The sequence below is a fragment of the Cryptomeria japonica genome, chromosome 5 (genome assembly GCF_030272615.1).
Source record: "Cryptomeria japonica chromosome 5, Sugi_1.0, whole genome shotgun sequence".
Classification (NCBI taxonomy): Eukaryota; Viridiplantae; Streptophyta; class Pinopsida; order Cupressales; family Cupressaceae; genus Cryptomeria; species Cryptomeria japonica.
In genome coordinates this window covers 799,198,825-799,221,782 of record NC_081409.1, presented here as the reverse complement: position 1 = coordinate 799,221,782, position 22,958 = coordinate 799,198,825, and the positions used below count along the sequence as shown (strand labels likewise).

Sequence of the window (22,958 nt, the reverse complement as noted above, 5' to 3'; positions counted from 1 at the left end):
ACTTAGACCTAGGGACATATGTTGAGCTAGAATATAAGGGTGATAATCATCATTAGACTATAAAGAGTTAGAGGCCAACAAATGGGAGTGAATTTCTCTTTTGCACTTTTGACATTATACTTGACCAAAGGGGTCATCTTAGAAGTAAAAAAAGACGAGTAATTAAAATAATATGCCTTCAAAAAACCATAAGTAAAACCCAAATATTTATTGAACTATTCTCACATTATTCAACATAGCACGCAAAGAAGTAATACAACTTAGAGGTAAATATTTTTTCTTTAAGAAAATTTTGTCTAAATTTGATGAATTATATATAAAAACAAGGGTTCTTGGGCCTCTTGGATATAATGACATAGTTCATTTGGCCTCAAAATATTCCAGAAATGAATAGTATGTTAAATTACAAAAAAATATAATCTTCAAACTGTTACAAATTTTCTCTTTGGTGTCTAAGACAAAATACAAATTAAATTTAGCTTTCCCAATCACTCTAAAGTCAATGGTGAAATATATTCTCTCTAAGAAATTCCTATAAAATACTTATAATTGGCATGTTTAAAAATGAACCCACCAAAAATCTAGTATTTCTTTCACACAGTTTTAATTCTCTAGATCATTTAAGAAAGAAAGAGAATAGCGTACTCATGTGCTTTGAAAAATAATTGATCTACACTCCCATTTTTTAAAAAAGATAACCTAAAACTCACAACTATCTTTTAATATAAGATTTGATTGTGAAATCATAAAAAAATATAAATGAGTGAATGAAAGGTATTAATAAAAAATCATAAATGATAAAATAAATTGTATTTTAGAATTCAAAAAGAATGAAAATTATACAAGCATGAGTGATTACAATAAATGAAATTTGCATGTATATATATGATATATGACTCAATAGGCTAATGCATAACCGATGTGAGATAAAGTGAATTAATTCCTAATTAAACTTAACTAAGTTTGGAAATAGACTAGGTAGGAAATATAACTCATTCACTTAAGACTTATCTAACTAGATGGGTAGAAAGGTCACCAAATCTACTTTGCAAGCCTTGGTTATTGGTGTGAAGGATAAATAAAAAGGAAGGGCAAGAAGAAATATGAAAATATCTAAATCTCATTAGATATCCAAACCTCTTGCAAAGTTTAAGGAATGGAATAATGCATTTTTTGATTTCGAAGGGATACATACATTTTATGTACATAGTTTGTGTGTGTGTAGACTAATATATATAATTGTTTAGAATTAACCATAAAAAATGGGCTATTACGTAGAATATTTTATTTTATAAATGAAAAAAATCTAGGTAAAAGGTGAACATTTATTGTCTTCCAAGATAGTTATTTCTATGATCAAATCTAAATTCTAGGTTCTGTGAGATCCAGGTAATAGTAATAGCATTACTAAGTAAAATTTATTACTTAAATTATCCTTTCCTTTTTATAGTATGAAAATGCATGCATTTCCCTTGCATTTCAACTATAATATAAGTGACTTTAGAAGAGAGTGGAAAGAGAAGAAAAAGAAGATAAATGCTAAATTTGATAATTAGTATGATAAATATTTTTATTATTATTATTTAATTTGTAACCAGATGTTAAAGCATGTCCTAATTGAAGTGGTGCTTTATGACACATCTAATTTGTAAGATGAAATTTAACACCCAACAAAAAGAAAAGAGGAAAAAATAGGCAAACCTAAGTTTTAAAGAAATAACTATTACACTATTTTGAACACAACAAGTTTGCATGTCACTTGTTGCCACATACAAAACCACATGAAGATAACATGTGTGGAGGCTAAATATTGACAATGTGAAAAGAAAAAAATAACATGAAAAGAAACACATTTGTGTAAATCATTGTTATAACTAGACGTCTAATTATGAAGTCAATAAACTTAGCTAAGGTATATCCTTACAAATAAGGATTGAAAGGTACCACTAGATGAAACTCCAAAAAGAGTTGACTAGTGTATTCAAAGACACCACTAGTTAGACTTCAAATCCTAATGTTGATGATAAAATAAATCATTGCATTATTAAATATAAAATTTTCAAAAGGAACAAGGCAATATAAGATTAGTTAAATTTAATAAGTCATTTTGATTATAATATTTACCATTAATACATTTAACCAATTATAACTAAATAATGTTTGCTAAGACATATGAGATAATAAATAAAATATCTTAATAGATACATTGTGAAACTCTTTAATTAATACATAATGATTTTAAGTCAAATATTTTTCTATAGATAAGATTGTGAAATTTGTATAAGTAATTATTAATAGATCAAGAAAATTTAAAATTAAACTAATTTTTAAAGTTTTAATTATAATTGGAGTTATAGGTCCCACACCTCATGGTTCCCATAACTAAACTTTTTAACTACATCTAATTAACTAAAATGGGTTTAGATAATTTGAATTATTATGGTTTCTATATATATTAAAAATAGAAAAAATATATATATAAAATAATTTGCATAAACAAATATTCGTATATTATACCTAGGTACACCTTCAATTGAGAAAAGGCATGTAAACAAATGATAAAAAGTGAACAAGATTCTATCAAAATGAACCTTGTTGACCAAGTGATATGTTCAAGATGGTTGATTATGGTTGAGAGGGAATGCTATTATTTAATCTAACAACATAACCTTTCCTTTTATCAAATTTCTATTCTTGAAAATAATTTATGGAATGATTAATTTATAGATTTCAATTGAGGATTATGGATAAATAAGATTTTATATTATTAAATGTAGGGATGGGGTTGGTTTTACACGTGACATCTTATGATTGGTGCATGTGATTAGGGAAAATATTGGGAAGAAAGGATGGTAAAGAATTTCTCATAGGATGATAATTTTAAAACGGTATTTTTGGAGACTTGTGCACTTGGGGTCATGTGTAAGATTAACTTTATTTATTTGAAATAAAGTGGCGGAGGACTGTGTAAATGGTTAATTAGTTGAATAAATATGGTGTGTTTATTTAACTAATGAATGATGAGGGAGATTTTAGAGTTTACAAATAAAAAATATAATGTATTTATTTAATTTATTAGAGGATGTTGAGGTAATGATTGATTTAATTATATATAAATTGGATTTAGTCAATTAAGGTGGGAACTGTAGTAGAAAGGTTGTGTTGGTTAAATTAATTAATTAATTAAAGGTAATTTATTTAATTAATGTTAGAGAAATTGTAAGGTTACTTAATTAAATAATTAGAACTTTTTAGTTGATGTAAGAAAAAATCTAAATAAAAATAAAAGAATTTATTCAATTAATGTTGGAAGTAGATATAGGGATATAACTACTGTGATGATGATGGAAATGTTGAAATGTATTTTAGGTGTCTATAGTTTTCATAAGAATTGAGAATTGAATCTCACCCATTAGATGATATATATGTCCTCCGTTAAATCTAGGTTAGCACTATTGTATTTCCTAAATATTAAATATTAACATAAAATATTTTTTCCCATTTCATTGTCCTTTTTTGTAAGTTCTAGGGAAGGAAATGGGCAATAACATTGGAAGGTCAACTCGATCAAACAAGAAAAACATATTTATCATCTTCAACACATTGTTTGTGTTTCTTCATTTATTTACTTGTTCAATTATTTTATTTGTTGAATCTATCTTTCTATCTATCTAAGTCCCCCATATGTTAATAAGAGGTACTTTCAAACCATTCTTCATGAATAATGATAAAACCAGCAAACTTAATGCACGTCAAATATTTATGAATTAATATACCTGTGCACTTTCCACTTTATATTTCAATATTTTAAATCTATGAATTATTAAATGAATTTCACTCTCCCTTTTTGTATATGTAACAAAAATAATAATTTTTGCTTTGTTACAAGTGTGATACATATAAAACACATTCATGTGAGATTTCTCACATAAAAAAGAAAGTTTCTATCACAACCCTTCAACTAACAACATGGTCCCTCAAAAGAGACATAATATATTTATAAATGATAAATACATACAATTTATGATATTGTTTATTGATTTTTCTAATTATAATTCAATCACTTCAACATAAGAGAGAATCCAAGTAAGTATCATAAGAATATCAATGGGAAGAAAATTATCTCCACCCAAACACTATGTTGCATAAAATCATATAAGGATCTCGCCATTACTGAAGAAAAAGAAAGATTAATAATCTAGTTTCAAATAGGATAGTGTAAGGCCAACAAAGTGATAGCAAAGGTGATAGGGATTAGAATCACCAAAAATAAAATGGAGCGGTTGGTCCCATTCTCATCCCACAAACAACATGAGGGCACTCTTTCTCTTCAACACACACACACACACATTTATCAAAAAGGATATAAAAGTCATACATTTTACAAGAACAAGTGTAGATCAACTAAAATTATTTGAATGCAAGGCTTATTTTCTATTTCATTAAAAACAAACAATAATGAAAAATAGTAGGTGATAAATTTTATCATTTAATGAGCTTCATGGATATAAGAATGTTCTCTTCCTTTAAGCTTCCACATTTTCAAATCTTCTCCCACTCCTAATGCTAATTGCCCTTCAAAAAAAAAATCTATAATGAAAGAATAAATTGTGAAAGTCTACAATGAATGGTTTCATGGGTTTTCCATGTCACACGTTGACACATGGAACCCCACATGGGTTTTACCAAATTCCATACATATCATGAATAGAAGGCATGAGATTGCACATGCAAATCACATGGGTGTGAGTACCTTCCATGGAAGAAGAATTGGTCAAAACATTATTCCACATCTATTTATACTAGTCTTTTAAATGGGATGGTATATATACTATATTCATTTACCTCATTCAAATCATGACTTAAAGGAATACCTTTCCCGTAGGAGTCCAACAATATATAAACCATAAAAAAAAAACAATTTTTTGTCACTTCTAGATTGGATAAAATTACATATTTACATTTGTCTAATTTACATTATATGAAAAGACATTAAATACATACCTAAGATAATAAAAAATTAATGTGGTATAATATCAAGAAATATACACTATAGTTGATCTTGAGGCTTAAATAATAAATTTTAATCACTCATGGTCAATATAATTGATTCACCCTTAAGGTCTTAGTTTTCATTAGGCAAAGGTGTTTATTTCTCTATGATACATAGTCAAAATCCACATTATTCACAATGTGAAGTGGTTAAATGATAAGGTCTGGATGATTGTTTTGTTCTTTCATTGGTAGATGATTATTTTGATCTTTCATTGGTAGTTGTTCCTTATTGTAGATATATCAATAAATACATACATGTAGCTAAAACAAAAGAAGTATAGTTATATAATTTTTTTATCGATGGTTCAATTAACTTCACATACATTAGAAATATAATTCAATGGAAACTCAAACATCAATGTCAAATAAATTACCAATCTCATAGATTGGTATGTTCATATTTTGTATATTAACATTATACAAGTTCATATTATCTAATTCTAAAATTAAACTTGTAAAATAAAATATTTCCATTTAATAAAAAATTGACAATTTAATGAAATTAAATTTAGAATCCATTGAACCAAAACATAATCATATGTAATCTTATTATTAAAAAGGTAATAAATCACTTTAGCCATAAGCCACATGTGTAGTTTACTAATAAAATACAGTTAAAATCACTATTCATGTTTAAACTAATTTTAATATATAAATATTTAAGAATTAAATTCATAAAATCTAACATTCTGCATCACATAATCATATTATTAAAATAATTTAGAACTTAAGGATTCATCTTCCAATTTAATGGTATATAACCTAATGATATTTCTCATCACATGAAACTCAAATTCTTTTCATTTAATTCTCTTATAAGAGTTGTATAGCGCCAACGTATACCAGACAAAACTGAAACAACGCAATGGCGTCTCTGTTCGAGAGAACGCAGGCTGCAAAAAGATCGCAAACAAGGGAAACAAAACATGTACTTATTTTATTTCAATGTTGGTATAACTGCTCTATAAACATTAGGGACACCATGTAAAGATTGTCACTACAGGAAAAAAAGGCGATGTTAGCACATCCTGTTACGATTTGCGCCATTATGTACCATGCATCCTCATCACCCTCTTTATACCACTCTCTGAAATGTTGTGCAGAGGAATAGCCATGGTCTCTTATGGCTGATCCAGTCAAATAAATCCTCTTAGTTCTTATTCCTTTAAGTGGAGTGGGAGATTCGGGATTCAAGTTTGAAATTCAAACGAATAGTTGCAGTAAGCACGTCCCTTACAAGAACAGAAACGGACATCAGCGACGGGAACGGATTATGAGGGCCCCACATCAGCCACTATAAACAGTCAACGCTTCGAATGTGCTGGTTAAGCCCAGCCGGCCATTACTGGCAACATGACACAGGAAGAATATAACTCACATGACTCGATATGCAGAACCCCATAGAATTCAACTGAAACAAACATGAGAATTTGCACGCTAAAGATTGTAACTAAAAACTGCCACTAGAATGTTCAGTTTCTACACTCATTCTAACAATTTAGAATCAGCACCACTTTTCTGATGTGCCCACTGCTATATCCATTAACTTCAAATTTGTTTAACCACAGACTATATCCATTAACTTCAAATTAGTTTTGTATGGGGGCCGCGCGAACGCTAGCCCCCTGTTACAAATTATGACGTGCACTCTCCACAATGGGAGATGCTAAACAGAGCCCCCTTCCAATGTGCAATGAAGGTGCTCTCTCTAGGCCATCGGCCTTCTTCATCACCCATTGACCTCGCCCAGGTAAGCATGCCTTCCTTATTCCCCTCTCCTCTTTCTTATACTCCCCCTTCTCCCTTCTTTCCTCCTCCTCCCGCATGTGGGATCAATGACACCGCCCCTAAATCATGTAAATAACAAAATACCAGCAGCATTTATTCTATTGGGCAGCGTAGCAGTACCAGCTGTTTAAAATGCAATAAGGGCGTGATATTTTCAGCTTATTGTCTTGTAAATTGCAAAATCAGTCACTGAAATCTCATTACTCTGACCATGGAGGAAAGCTAGGGCAGGACGTGGCTCTCATTATTTGGCTCATAGGCACAAAAGGATCAATGTGCTTTAGAAAGAATAAAACTTCATGGCGTAGGTGAGGATTCACACGTATATTTACTTGTACCCCAGATTCTTTTGAGTCATCATAGTAATTGATGTATTATATATGGATTTGTAGTGACTTTCACATTATTGAGTGTTGGAGATGTCTAGCTTTCCAAAATGAATGGAGGAGTTGATTGTCATGCTAACTACATTTTGGGTTGGAAACTAAAATTTTGACATGTACAAACAGCTAAGAGGAAAGTATGTATTTTATTAAAATTTGAGTTTAGTCGTTAAATGATCTAATGGTCTAGATCATGGTTAATGTCTATCAAGTTGTAGACTACATTCTACAATGAATCTTATATGGGACAAATCTGCTTGCAACAAGCAACACATAATCTTAGAAGAGCTTCTCAATTTTCTCCTTTCCCTCTCTTCCATTGGATGACATTTTTAATAGATTTTCCAAAAATGAAATTAGTATCTCCAATTGATCAAACTAGTCAATGTCCAACCACAAGCCAAAAAATTGTTATTTTTCATGTATGAGAGAAGCAAAGATTAAGATAACATTAGAAAAACTATGAATTTTTTCTCCTACATGCCAACCAAGAGAAAAATGAAAGATAAAATGAAAATGTAAGTACCCATGTTGAAGACGATAATAATCAAGGATAGATGTTGAGTATATGTGTGTGTGTGAGAGAGAGAGAGAGAAAGTAATGTCATATATGTATTTTAGATACTTTTGATTTAAAAAGTTTTGGTTGGATCAAATTCAACTAGAACATATTTTTGACCAAAAATATGACGTTTCATCATTTTTGACTAACAAGAACATTTTAGGTGAAAATATTTAAATTTATTAAAAAACTGTCCTAAAGAATAACACATTTCTTTCATCCTGTCAGGTCACCTTGTATATTGTTACTACTACAGTCCTAAGAAACCTCGAGGGCATTTCATACTTCTTCTATTGCCACACCTCATCCTTTGAGAGCATTTCATACTTCTTATTCCATTGACATACTCGTAAGCAATCAAGGAACCTCATCCTTTGAAAGCATTTCATCTTCCATTGCCACACTCATTAACAATCAAGAAACCAAGAAACCTCGTCCTTTGAAGATTTTTATACTTCTTTTTCCATTGCCACACCCTTTGAAGGCATTTCATACTTCTTTTTCCATTGCCACACCCTTTGAGGGCATTTCATACCCATCCAAAAATGCCCCATCCTTTTTGGAGACTTCTTGACATCCCATCCCTTTTGGAGAGCATTTCATACTTCTTCCATTGTGAGACTTACTAGCAATCAAGAAACCTCATCCTTTTCAAATGGAATAATCCTTCTCAAATGGAATATTGCAATCTTGATCACCTTATCATAGTAGTCAAACATCCTTCTCAAATGGAATATTGCAATCTCGATCACCTTATCAGAGTAGTCAATCATTGGGTCACCTTACCTTATCATAGTAGTCAAACATCCTTCTCAAATGGAATATTGCAATCTCGATCACCTTATCAGAGTAGTCAATCAATGGGTCATCTTACCAGAGTCATCAATCAAATATAACTGATATGACTTCAGATGCAGAACCCCATAGAATTTAATATGTGACAAGAACGAGTTTTAACTCCCTTAACACTATAGATTGCAAGAAAGAAACCCATAGAATTTAATCTGTGACAAGAACTAGTTTTTCCTCCCCCCATAGAATTTAATATGTGACAAGAACGAGTTTTAACTCCCTTAACACTATAGATTGCAAGAAAGAAACCCATAGAATTTAATCTGTGACAAGAACTAGTTTTTCCTCCCTTAACGCTATAGATTGCAAGAAAGAAACTGCCATTTACATGTTTCAGTTTCTGCACTACTCAGTAAGCTATTAATAGTTAAGCACACACTGATAGTTTCATTAACTTAGATTAGTCTTAGGTGGGGGCCGCGCGAACGCGAGCCCCCCGTCACAAATTATGACGTGCGCTTTCCACAATGGGAGATGCTAGACAGAGCCCCCTTATAAAGTGCAATGAAGGTGCTTTCTCTAGGCCATCGGCCTTCCTGATCACCGATTGACCCTGCCCAGGTAAGTATGCTTTTTCTATACTCCTCTCCCCTTTCCTATACTCCCTCTTCTCCCTAATCTCTTCCTCCTCGCGCATGTGGGATTAATGACACCGTCCCTGAATCATATAAACAAAATACCAGCACTTTTCACCAAACCATTTTCTCCCGCACTTCTATGTCACGGGACTGCAATTTTTAGGCTGAATTAAAGTAGGCTTACAATATCTGGTCTTCATAGCACAAAAACAAAACAGTTGTCAGAACTCGAATAATTAATTTATTTTCCGATTCAAAGCAAGTTTACAGTTTCTGGTTCTAAGATCAGGAAAACAAAAACGGCCAAATTAAAACTTCCGTTTTATAAAGTCGTAGCTTTTTAAAGGCCCAATCAAAAGCAAATTTACAGTTTCTAGTTCGAAAACAGAAATTAAAACTTCATATCAAGTACATTTATGACTATCTCCACCTGTGTGGTTCCATCCCCATCCACCATCTCCACCTGCGTCTACATCTCCCCCAAAACCCTGTCTCTCCCTCTACGCTTCTCCATCCTCTTTCAATACTAGCAGTTGCACGTTTTTTATCCATGCAACGGAAAGCCAATAGGCAGGAAAGGAACACGATGTGAAGATTGGAAGAAATGAGAAATGCATGAAACTTGTAATTTCCATAACAATGACATATAACAGATATATCGAGCTGATAAAAGCAAGGGCATGTAATTTGGCGGCGATTTGTAACATTCAAAATGCATAGAAATTTGACAAAGACTAAATGAATGTGGTGTGGTATTTCTGCAATGTGAACTGTAGAACCATACATGGCCAAATTGGAGAAGAGTTTAAATTAAGTACAATAAATGTAAGAGATATATTTAGGCGTTAAATATGATATAGAAGGAATTAATGTGCTGCAATGTGAAGTTCAATGCAAGAGAAGGGAAGATGTAAATTGTTATATGGGTCTTTTGGCAATCTGAAAAAAGAGAGGCAATTTGTAATTAGTGTAGTGTGTATGATATCTAATCATGTAGAGAAGAGTAAAGAGCAACCTTAGAAAATGTGTATGAAGAATTGAATGCAGGAAAGAAAAATCGTGGAGAGCACATTAAGAAAATTTCCCAAAGACAATTTTTCCTGCAGCGAGAAGGGAAAATAAATTAATGTTAGCATTTAAAATGGAAGAAAGGAAGTGGAAAGCAATTAATTATTCAAGTGAAATGGAAAAGAAAACAAGAGAGAAAATGAGAGCAATGTAAAATATTTAATTGAAATTTATAACTCACATATTTAGTGTGATAAAATTGGAATGCAACGAAGTTTTAAGCACAACGCGGTCATAGGTTTGTGATATAGATGGATGAACTACATGTGGCAGACAAATTTGTTAAAAGAAGAAAGCTTATAATTGTTTGAAAGGAAAATTAATTTGAAGCTAAGAGTATACCTTTTTGAGACGAAATATTGCTTAACACTTACAAGTGTAGAGGGCTCGAGATAAATGGGAGACTTGAAAAATTGCATACTGTTATGTAATGTCTGTCAAGTTGATGAAGGGTTGAAGAATGTCAATGCAAGTGAAAAAGCAAAGTGGTGAGTGGGGAGTAGGAATAGTGCATAATAAAGGAAATGCTCAAGGAAAACAAAAATTAAAACTATTTGCAATGGATAGATAAATCACCTGAGTAGAGCAATGATGAAGCATAGCATTGTGAACAATTTGAGATATTGAAGGAAAGGACAACAATATGATCGAAAGTTGAAAAATAGTGTATGCAAATAGTGTATGTAATGAGCAAAGAGTAAGTTACAGAGAGTTTTGAAATATAATGATGATTAAAAAGGTGTAAGCAATAGAGTTAAAAAGAAGAGAGTTTACTGTAAAATTATTATGTTGACAGAGGTGGCCGGCGAAGTTTGGATATGAGAGAAATATAAAGTACCTATTATGTGTATTTCAGTGACATAAAAGCAAATTGTATAAGGATGAGAATGTAGACAATTGATAAACAATGAGAAGAGGAGTGTAGTATCAAAACGAGACAAAATAAATAATGAACTAAGAGGAAAGAAGGTGCAAAGAAAACTTACAATGCATGAGAGTCAAGGCTTGAAAGTGCAAGGTAACCAATGGAACATATTAGCAATCTCGTCTATGAGATTAGTAACGTTTGGTATAGCAACATAGAGGACGTCCAAAAAAAGTGGATATAGATGTTAGAGTTGAAGATGCAAGCTAACATATTTAAAAATAGTATATTATAAAATGAAATGCACAGAATAAGAATCCAATTAAATTGAGTAAAAGGCATATATTAAAAAATTCACATTAAAATGTAATTATATGTTTAAACTTTGAATGTTTCATAGGTAAACTGCATTGAACAATTGATTGACAGTGATTGAAGTGGACAAGCAATGGGTTGCAACTGTCTTATAAAGAGGTAAGTGAGATTAAAGCGATATAAAGTAGTTAGTGAGTGAAGTGGATGGGTAATGTGTTGCAGTTGTGTTATACCTGAGATAGTTTTATACTTACAGGTGTAGAGGCCTGGAGAATGGGAGACTTTAAAAATTGTATATCGCCATGTAATGATTCTCAAATTGATGAAGAACTGAACAATGTGAATGGAAGGGAAAAAATAAAGTGTAGAGTAGTGAATAGGAAGAGTGCAAAATTAATTAATTGTTGAAGGAAAACAACAATTAAATCTATTTGTACAATGGGGAGATAAAACACTAGAATAAAGAATGCAAAAAGTGGCAAACACCTATAATGAGCAAGTTAAAAATATGTTAAGAAAGTAAAAGGAATACGTCCTGAAATATGTGGAACAAAATGAAATGATATTGGTGAAATAGAAAAACTCATTTAGTTTGCTTGGCTAAAAGATTGTGTCTGCATTGAAGGAGGGGACTTTAGAAGGATTAATTTTGTTAAGTTGCAAAGAACATATGAAGTATGAATTTGGAAATGACTTGAAACTGTTGGCTTGTAAATGGTACCAAATGGGAGCATGGGTATGTTGTTTTCTGTTAATAGTTATCTTTGTAACAAAAAGAAGATATATGTGCAAGTGAAAAAATGCGCCAACGTGGAAAATTATAAATAGACAGGAAATGGACTGTTATCAAACATAAAAACCATAGATTATATAATGAAAAGTAATAAATAGAAAAATTATTACCTGACAAAAACTGCATGACATATGCACAGAAAAAAATCTTAAGTATTGGTGAAGAGAGCAAGATGCATGTTTCAAATTATAAGCTGTCTTGCATTTGTAACCAAACTTGACTTCAGCTCATAAGAATATAAAAACATTAAAGAGTAGTGCTCAAATAAAAGATAACTCTAGGCTCTAAAAACGAAACTAAAATTTTAAACATAGACAATAAAAAAATTATTAAATAAGGTAAATTTGAACTATAATATATGTTAAAAACAAAATTTGCCAAATCTATTCAGTGCCAAATGGGTAGTGACATGACAAGATGATTTGAAAATGTTGTATTTCTACAAAAGAGACCAATGCATTGATAAATTACATATTAGTTATCATACCTCATTGGCAACCTTTTGTAGACAACATGGAGCATTCAAGCTATCTTCTGGTATATCATGAAACACTACAGCAAGTGAAGTGGCGTGGCAAACAAAACTATGATTATTAATTGATTTCATTGGAAGATTTGTTATAAAAGTGTCTGTTGCATTCAAAAGAAACAGTACAATTTACAACGAATCTACAATTTGCACTTATTGTCTAAAGGAATCAAAGTTTAACCGTTATTGTAAATAGTACTTCTTACCCCAAGGGAGCACATCCAACCTCTGCCTTATTTGGCTTTAAAATAACCACATCATGAGTAGAAAAGTGAAAAAAGAAAAGAATATTAGGTAATACACAACTTCCTCTAACAACGGCATAAATAAAAGCTCTTAAACTTTGCATAGATATATAATGTTGGAGCAGCAACACAACTAGGATGATGTTTCAAATTAGATTGTGTCAGAAATGTTTGACTAGTATAAAGTTTTAAAACATATTAGAAATATATTTATTTTAGTGTCAAAAGAGTTACAAAGTTAATTGAGGGTTGAACAACACATGTTTTGCAGACAAAAACAACAAACTAAGCATATTACTAATTTTTTTGTGTACAGCTCTGTATAATTGATATTGACAACACATTTTAGCTACAACCAATGATAAGTTGAAAAGTGACAAAGAGTACATCAAATTGGCCATCTATGATTTAATATGTTCCAAGGATACATTTAAAAAACATATGTTTCAGTAACCTCAAAAAAAATGACACATAATAGGGTTAAAGTAGTTTTGGAGCATAAAAAATCATTAATAGAGTATACCTGAAGCAATAAAAGTAAAATATTATACCTGCAATAGTTGTATATGTTCGAGTAGTGAATAATTGATGTTGTAAAAAGTCATTGGTAAGGGTTTGTAATTTTTTTTTGCATATTTTTCTCTATTTTTTGTACTAGGTATCAATGTATATAGAGAAACTGAAAAGAAATTTTGAAGACAACATTCAATATGCCTTGAAAGAATTGCATGGCCACATAAAAAGAAGAGAATGTAAACTTTGTATGTTTGATAGGTATGTATACCTGCATTGTGCAGTAGGAAACTGCATTGAACGGTTAATTGACAACGAGTGAAGTGGACGAGCAATGTATTGTAGCTATCTTATAAAGAGGCAAGTTAGATTAAAGTGAGATAAAGTAATGTTGGAGCATAAAAATATATCAATGGAGTATAATTGAAGCAATAAAAGTAAAATATCATACTTGTGATAGTTGTACATGTTGGAGCAGTGAGTGATGTGGATGGGCAATGTGTTGCAGTTGTGTTATACTTGATATAGCTTTAGACAATCATTGCAAACTGTGTAGATAGGAACACTTGTGTGTAGTGTTCAATGCAGCATGGAGGATGTCTTAGAATGAATGCAAACCAAAATGAACAATGAGGTTAAAAGAATTAGTACTAGGGACGATTAAGAATGCACATGTTTTGAAGAGATAAGACCATGTAAAACTATAATTACCTTGTTGAAAGCAGAGGAATGTAACAAAGGTGGTTTTGGACTAGAAGATTTTAAGTTGAATAGATATTTGTTTGGCTAGAGAGAAGCTGCAAACAAGTTTCTTCTTTCTTTCTAATGGTTGTATAAGCATTATTTTATAGTTTGGAATACCTTTCAAAAGAGAATGGTGGTTCGATCCGTATCCTATCAATCGACTTCACTCTTGAAATAGTTGTGAATATGAGTCCTTGCTTTTCAGTATTACCTATGTCTATTGTAGCTCTGTCAAATGTAAGTCCTTGAGATTTGTGAATAGTGATGGCCCATGACATTGTCAAAGGTACTTGCGTACGCCTGCCTCGTGTTATTGGAAAAATGGGTATGTCTTTTGGATGCACTATATCCCATGGAGGTCCATAATAATCCTTGAATTGCACGACCACATATTTTGGCAAGTCTGGTGGTTTTGTATTGTTTTCATATACAATTGTTTTTATGAGACCAATATTGCCATTGACAAGACCAACTTCAATCCACAAGTTAGCTATTAACAACACTTGTTGATTTATAGAAAGTAATGCTTCTAATGATAGTTGTTCATCGTTGTCATATTTAGTATTTGTTTGCTTGCCAACTTTAGCTAAACTTAGAGCGACAGGCAAATTTATTTATTTGAGCATTTTCCTGTTATGCAACCGTGCAGATTCATTTGTTGCAAATAAATGAATTGATGAGTTGAAATCCTTCTTCTGTTGAATATTTAATGTTGCATTTGTCTGGCGCATAAGAAACTGCCAATCATTTTGCAGTGCTTGAGCATTTCTTAAGTTCTGAAGGAGTGTTCTAAATTGTTGTTGTCTTATAGATGCACCTTGTTGGCAGAAAATAGTGTCCAATATTACGACAGTAGTAAAAGAATGCCATAAAATGAGGGTTGCAGAGTGTGATGCATATATAGGTTTATCCATTACAGGGGGAAGTTGAGCAAGATCACCTACAAGAATTATGGACACCCCGCCAAAGATTTCATGTTGATTGTCAGGAAATGCTTGGCGCAAATGACTATCTATCTTCAGTAGTAATTTTGGGCCTAAAAAGCTCATTTCGTCTATCAAAATATATTTAATATGTTTCAATTGTTCTTGCAATGTCATTAATGACTGCCCTGTCAAAGGATGCATTTCTCTTATAGGTATGCACAACCCTGCATGGATTGTTGTCACTTGTATATTAAATGCAGCAACACCTGTTGGTGCCAAAACAAGAAATGGGTTTGTCTTGACAACTGTAGACATGTTTAATTTTTTCCTAATGCAATCTATTAAAAATGATTTACCAGTGCCTGTGGTGCCTTGAACAATCATTCATAGAGGTGTTGTTGTAGATTGTTCTTTATGATGGTGTAGAATAATATCGAGTGCAACTTTTTGTTTAGACAATAGGTGAATTTTCTGTGTGTCCTGAGTTGAGATTTTCATGATAGCGTATTGGAATTGTAGCTTGCTTGTAGCTATGAATTGAAGAGTAGTATAGTCTAACTGATCATCCACAACAATTTTACCCCACAAGTAGTTAATATGTAATCACAACGACCTAGCATTTGCAGATCATTCTGGGCAAAGTTATTTGTAACTCCCATTTGTGATAGTAATTCCCACTCTTATAGATTTGTATCATCTTGATTTTGAGAACCATTATTGTCATTGTCATCTTCATTTGGAGGGCTGCAATTATCTATAATTTGTTGACTGTGCAAATGACTGTAATTAGTCTTTTAGAAAAATTTCCAATTTGCTATAATTTGTTTCTTTGAAGTTCCTATTTTTGTTGGAATGTCACGAAATGGTTTGTATAGCACTAGTTCAAACCAATAAAAAATCTCAAACTCATTGGTATCTTCATTTGGAGGTTCACTAAACTGAGGATATACAATCACAATTGTTTTTTTATCCCTGATTTGCCATTTTGATTTTTTGCATTGAGAATTATATGAGAACCCTTGTGTTGATTGTAACAGACTCATTGCATTTAATTCAATAGGGTGTTGCATATAAGCATGGATACAAGTTGTGGACAGGTCAGTTCCATTATTTAATTTTATGACACGGTGCAATATTTTTCTGTCAACATTTAGAGAGACAAATTGTCGGCTACAACTTATGAGAGGCAATTTTTGTAACATATGACAGGTTTCTTGTGTGTTGATATCACGGTCTACTACTATGCCCATCATAAATTTTTGATATGTTAATAAGATGCTCTCTTTAGATTTAGTTGTATCCACTATGGTTTTCAGCATTTCAATATAGGATTGCGATTTGTTTTCTGATTTGGAAGCATACTTTGAAATGTATTGGAGGACAAGTTTTTTTGAAGTGACTGGTTGACAATCAATATTAGCTCTCCATAATGAAAGAATCCAAGGATTATGAATATTCAAATGATCATCATTCCTTGTAGGTTTATAGCATGGGTTGTTGTCATTGTCAACTGTCAACGTAGACATCTCTTGTTGAACCCATGGAGCTTTGTAATGACATTCGAATGTGGGACCTGTTTTCTTGAGGCATTTATGTTCTGTGCATTTTGTGTGTCTTTATAAAGTATTAAGTAATGCCTCATAATCCAATGTAGGGTCTATGGAGAAGATTTTTTTTGTATTGGCTAGGTATGAATCATCCAATGCAGCGTAGTGTATTGCATTCATTCGGTCTGATGCGTTGCGAGGATTCCAAGCAGAAACATATTTGTCAAAGAAAGCTTTTGCCATTTGGACCTCATTATGATCCGTCCAATCAATGGTTTCCATATTTGGTGCTCTAGGGAGCCATAAGAAGCCATGAATATGTCGTGAGCAACGATGTTGCCATTCATACCTATACCAATGATCCTTTGCTTGGAACAACTTTTGAATAAATTATTCACAAAATATTGTAAATCTATTGTGAAGGTATAATGTTGTTATATGTGGATTGCAGATCACATGGTCTATAAGTTATTTTCTTATAAATTGTGTGTTTTGGCCATCATTTTCAGAGAAAAGCCCATGCAAATCAAGGCATTTAGTCTCAGTTGAGCTCAATGTAAAGAATAGTGTTGGGGTTCCCAATTGGAAGATCATTGTAGTAAGCTATTTTCTAGATTTACTCCAATATGCATGAGTGCCTCAGAGTGTTGTACCAAATCACAACAAATGATTTGGCAATTGATCATCAGGAGTGTTTTGCAATCGTTCATGAAGCGCTTGCATAGTGGTTGGGATAGGCTCTCCCAAATTAGTTATAATAAAGATAGTTGCAGATTGTTGCGAACGATGTCATGTACTTAGATTGTAAATGTAATAGTGAAATCTAACATGTTGTCCAAATCTCTGATAAACATATCTCATTAAGTGGAGAGCATATTCATGTAAATGAACATGTTTGATACATGGCTATAGCGAGAGTGCAACTCCAAATGGGAAAAGGGTTGGGAATTCCATGCTTAACAAGCCTATCGTATTATATTCATTTATTGGGGACAAGTTTATTTCAGGCCAAGGCACACTATTATCAGTATCAACATCTAACTACAAGGTTCTCTTAATTGTGTCTAGTTCGCGAGTTGGAGCAGGTAGTTTTGGAATAAAAGATGATGAAATGTCTGCATCATATTCATTGCAATTGTCAAGAAGTTCTTTTGTTGGTGGAATAGCTGTTACATTAGTATCTTCTTCTAAATAGTGCAACATATTTGATATATTTGTTGTAGTATTAGGAAGCAAGTTGACAACATCAAAGTCTATGACAACATCATTATAGTACTGGTCATGTTGAATTTTATAGCTCAATGCATCCATAACATGAAATTTATTTACATAGCAATCATATTTTTTGCCTTGTATATTACTTTGGTGGACAATAAGGACTTCAAGGTCTTTTTGTTTTCGTGGCAAAAGCTTTACAATTTCTAAAATATCTTGGGGAAAACTTATAGTGTGACCAGTGTATTTGTATTGGCCACCTCTTGCATGTCTGACTTGCAAAACAAGAGCAACCCTAGCTATAAGCATCTCCTCTACTTGGGTAAGTTTTTTTAACACAAGGGGTTTCTCACCCGAGTCTAAGTTATTTGCCAAAGAGAAATGATGAACACCGTTTTCAGAAAAGTATCTTGAACAGATAATATGTTGTTGGTTCCTACGTATTACTATTCCAATATATCTTTCCTTACAAACACTACATGTTTGAAGCATGGACAATGAATCAATGCGACGATGGAAGGATTGCAATGTTTGAATGTACTCTATAGAAGAGAAACAATTTGTTGCGCATTGATGTGTTGTTGTAGTCTGCAATATTGTCTAATGGTATAGAGGTTGCATGTTCTATGTTGCATGTTTCTTCTGTAGTTTGCTACTATTCAAGCAAGGTTGTTGTATTTGACACGATACAATGTTGGTCGGGCCACATGATAAAGCAAGGTTTTGATCCAGAATAAGTGAATCTGAATCCATCATCTGTGGGGTTTCGCATGGTGTGGGCATAGGTAAGAGCATTTTGTGTTTCATTTGTTCCAGGCGACGCTTTTTAGAGATTTATTCTCTATGTTTTGCATAATAGTGACAATTTCGTTCTCTTTTTTTCGCTTTCCTAAGATGGCATTCTTGCATTGTGGTCTACATTAATATTTTAGACAATTTAAATGAACAGAGCATATTAGATTCTAACCGTGCAAGAAACAACTGTAAAAAATAGTGTGTATGTTCTAATCTATGTAGTTTTATTTGAAACTTCTATTTGATGCAATCTTTGAATTGCATATGTTAAATACTTTTGCACAAAATTTAAGCACATACCCATACATATAGCCATACATCCATTCATACATGCATGCACATAAAATAATATGGATGGACACTGGTTTACTTACATATGTAGATACAACGTTGTGCATGTGCATATATATGTTCCATGAGTGTCTGCCTTTGTATGTACATGTATATAGGTGCATATGTGGTTGTATGAATGGGAGTTTGCAACTGTACAGGACCATATGTATGCATATGTAGTACATGTGTGGAAGTTTGTAGCTATGTAAAACTATATGCATGCATGTATGTGTATGCATATATATATAAATATATATACCAGTTTCTATGATATACACATACATGTGTACATATATCTATACAGAAGCACAAACCCATACATATAACCATATATGCATTGATACATGCATGCACATAAAAGAATATGGTTACACACAAATTTACTTACATATGCAGACACACAACTTTCAAGATATATAAGGTTTTGCATGTACATATATATCTATTGTGAATGTCTACCTTTGCATGTACATGTATACAGGTGCATATGTGTTTGTATGTATGTGAGTTTGCAACTATGCATGACCATATGTATGCATGTATGTGTATGGAAATATATGTAAATGTATATAGCAATTTATATGTATCTTTGTATATACAGAGAAGGAGATGTATATGTTTATGCATACCGGTAAATGCTGGAGAGAACATATAAGGCAATAAACATTTGCATAAATTGAATGAATATAAAGAAATTATATGAAAGTTGTTGTTTTCAAAAGAGGAAAAGGGCGATGAACCTAAATTTTAACTGTATGCGAATTGGCAAGGATGCTCAAAATTGTAATTTTAATTTACAGTTCAAAAATAATGAGAAGCAAAAGTGTGTCTAGACCAAGCATTGGAACACATCTAAAAGGATTCAAAATATTACAATAAAAAAGAGAGAGGTCAACTAAATGCTTTGAATATTTAATAATAGTAAACATAAACAACATCATATAAGTCATTGACATTGGACATTATAATTTCAATTGGACAGATATAGTGTGGTGGAATAGCATAAATTAAAAATCATGATTTGGAGGCAAGGAAATTTGTTAAAACAACATAGATTGAAGCTATTGGTTCATGTTTTAATATTTGCCCCAATGTGCAATCTGTATGATTTCTTTCTTATTATGTTTTTACAACATATTATAAATATAGATATACAAATTAAGAATATTTGAAAAACATGGAAGTTCAATAACAACACAACAACATAAAAAGGTACAAAAGGATATAAAACAACAAGATGCAAAGAAGCAAGACTGCATTTGATATATTTTAGATGCATGGAAGCATGGCGGAACAAAACAACAATTGGTTTGACTAGGTAAAATGAACAATTCTAGAAAACATAAACAACTTGAAGTAGAAGCAACTATTGGAGAATTTTAGATCAAAATCAATGACAAAAAACAAAAGTGTGTGACAGCCAAGAAAATCATGAGTTTAGATAGTGTTGATATACACAACCATCGATAATTTAGTTATGTTTGTGGATTACCAACAAAAACCAGTAATAAGTTATCTATACTATGAAGATCAAAAGGCCCATGAAAAGCATCACTATCTAATTGGTCTAGAACTCTGCAGTTGCACTCATTCGAGCAATCTATGCAAACAGAAGAGTACATTCAACTTGGAAATCAATATTTACAACTTTGGTAATTGTTGCTTTGAGCCTAGGCTATGAATTGTACATGTTTGTTGTAACAGAGAGTGTGAAAACAAAGCAAGATAAAAGGACACCCTTGATAATAGTCTGAGGTGTTTTCTCTGTAGTCAAATCATACTGCAACATGTAAAGGTCCTTGGCAGATATTTGCAGTACATTTGTGCCAACCTCATCAAAGGCAGTATCCCAAAGAGTGCTCATATAATCTTGGAGCTTCATCTGCAATAAGTATTTGTAATTGCATTCTGGCACATGAGTTTGACATCTTGAATAAAACCAGACATTATCATTTTGCTGGACGCATTTCTTTTTACACTCTTTGTCATTAATTTTCAAAGGGCAGGCTGGATAGCAAAAAGAATTAATTTTAATGATTCTCACAACAACCCTAATAGTAGTTTCAACTATTTCAGAGAGAACACTTGTACGTTCTAAAACAACTGTGATTCTCATTCTGTTGTATTGTGAGTTAAGTTGTCCAGCATTACAAGACAGTGGTAAAAGGTCATCTGGAATCTTTCCTCTTGACATAAGTGTCTCTGTTTCAGGGATAGAAGGGTTTATATTCAGAGTTGTTCTTGTGTTGATCACCTTTCCATTGAAATAACCAACATGAGCATTTCTGACTGCAAGGACAACAACTATTTGGGTTGCATGCATGTTCTTCAAATCTTCACCTAGCCCTTGCCATGTTGCTCCCCATAAGTTAACATCGATAGTAAAAGTTGAGACATCATTTATTTTGACAATTCTCTTTGTTACTTCACCTCCATCTTTTCTACGAATTAATGAGGGTTCTCCAACAACAACTACAATACCAATAACATCAACTAAAGCATTGTTGGTGCAGTATGTAATTTCATTGATCGATGTGAATCGAGAATTATTTCCTTGACCATCAACAACAACATCACAACGCTTCAATATTGAATTGTTGTCCAAAGTTATCTCAAGATCACTGTTAAGCTTATTCCATTTTGTGTCAACTTCTATAATGCAACCTTTCAATACAGTATAATATGTTCTTTCTTTAACCCTATGATAATGCATCTCTGCTACATCGCCAAAGCAAGTTATTCTAATTTCAGTACCTTCATCATCTATCATGTCAAAGCTAAACACTTGGCTAGTGGAATTTGGTGTACTATATTGATTCATCTTCCTCTTGTTTGTCACACGCCCCTTTATCGTCCATTTATTTTGATAAGGGTTCAAGGCTTTAATTGGGCTGATATTAATAGAAGATTCATGTTGCATAGGTGGGAGGTGTATTCCAAATTTAAGGGAATGTTTAGTTGTGGTAGGTGTGTCTCAACCCAACATTTGTTGTTCTTGCTCTTTAAACATGTATCTAGGTTTTCCAAGTAATGGAGAATTTGTAAATTTGACAGCAAGGCTGAATATTACTATAGTCTTGTAAAAGGAACAAAACAAGAGGTTGAATAATTTGGATAGTGTGTAAAGGGAGATTTCAAAAGCCAAGAACAAACTATCAGAACATATAGAGGACCCTACCTCGAGTTCCAAATATTTCTACAAGCATAAGTTGTCAATGATAGTATAGAGTCTATCTTTAATGTCTCTGAAAGCAGCAAATCATTTTACTTAGGCGGGAGGATCGCCAATTGCATGTGCGTGGCATTAGACAAAACAACCCTATATCGAGCATTGTCATCTTTATCAGCTGTCAATTTTTCAAAAGACAAAAACTGAAGCACTAGAGAGGGGACATCATCCTCAGTGTTGATGCACAAGATTGCATGCGGGGTCAGTTGTAGTTGTGGTTGCACTTCCTACAAAGATAGTAGAAGACAACCAAATAGATACACAAGGTCATGTACATTCATATGCATAGGCATGGGTATGGTAGCCTTTTTTTTTTATTTTTGAGCTTCCAATTTGTATCACTATCTATGTGTGCCTTTCTTTATAGATGTTCTTTTGTGTGCATGTACAGATTATATATTTATGTATTCACACATGCAAATGCACAAGGACAATGCAGAGAAAACCTCTGTCAATTTATTTATATATATAAATACATAAATAGATCTAAAAAAATACTTGGTATATGCACTTGCATTGATGGATGACAATGCTTTGCAAAAGAAAAGAACAAATAGAGATATACTGTTTGTAAATAAGATGAATATGAGAAAACATATGAATAAATAAGCTCACTGAAGTTT

At 32.3% G+C, this 22,958-nt stretch overlaps 2 protein-coding genes and 2 non-coding genes across 4 annotated transcripts; all 4 read right to left on the bottom strand.

Moving 5' to 3' along the window:
• Positions 1–6,654: 6,654 nt before the first annotated feature.
• Positions 6,655–6,813, bottom strand: LOC131075603 (U1 spliceosomal RNA). Its single transcript, XR_009113230.2, has one exon. It is a non-coding gene; the product is annotated as a U1 spliceosomal RNA (small nuclear RNA).
• Positions 6,814–9,050: 2,237 nt separating this feature from the next.
• On the bottom strand, positions 9,051–9,209 carry LOC131075602 (U1 spliceosomal RNA). Its single transcript, XR_009113229.2, has one exon. It is a non-coding gene; the product is annotated as a U1 spliceosomal RNA (small nuclear RNA).
• Positions 9,210–14,904: 5,695 nt separating this feature from the next.
• On the bottom strand, positions 14,905–15,531 carry LOC131075546 (ATP-dependent DNA helicase RRM3-like). The gene has a single exon (XM_058012390.2). The coding sequence runs from the start codon at positions 15,529–15,531 to the stop codon at positions 14,905–14,907; it is 627 nt and encodes a 208-aa protein (XP_057868373.2).
• A 5,250-nt stretch (positions 15,532–20,781) lies between these two features.
• On the bottom strand, positions 20,782–21,876 carry LOC131075544 (replication protein A 70 kDa DNA-binding subunit C-like). The gene has a single exon (XM_059221013.1). The coding sequence runs from the start codon at positions 21,874–21,876 to the stop codon at positions 20,782–20,784; it is 1,095 nt and encodes a 364-aa protein (XP_059076996.1).
• Between the last annotated feature and the right edge of the window lie 1,082 nt (positions 21,877–22,958).

What these genes read in the sequence shown, in the direction of transcription:
- LOC131075546 (XM_058012390.2), bottom strand. Translation starts at nt 15,531, where the DNA reads ATGTCTACAGTTGTCAAGACAAACCCATTTCTTGTTTTGGCACCAACA.
- LOC131075544 (XM_059221013.1), bottom strand. Translation starts at nt 21,876, where the DNA reads ATGATAGATGATGAAGGTACTGAAATTAGAATAACTTGCTTTGGCGAT.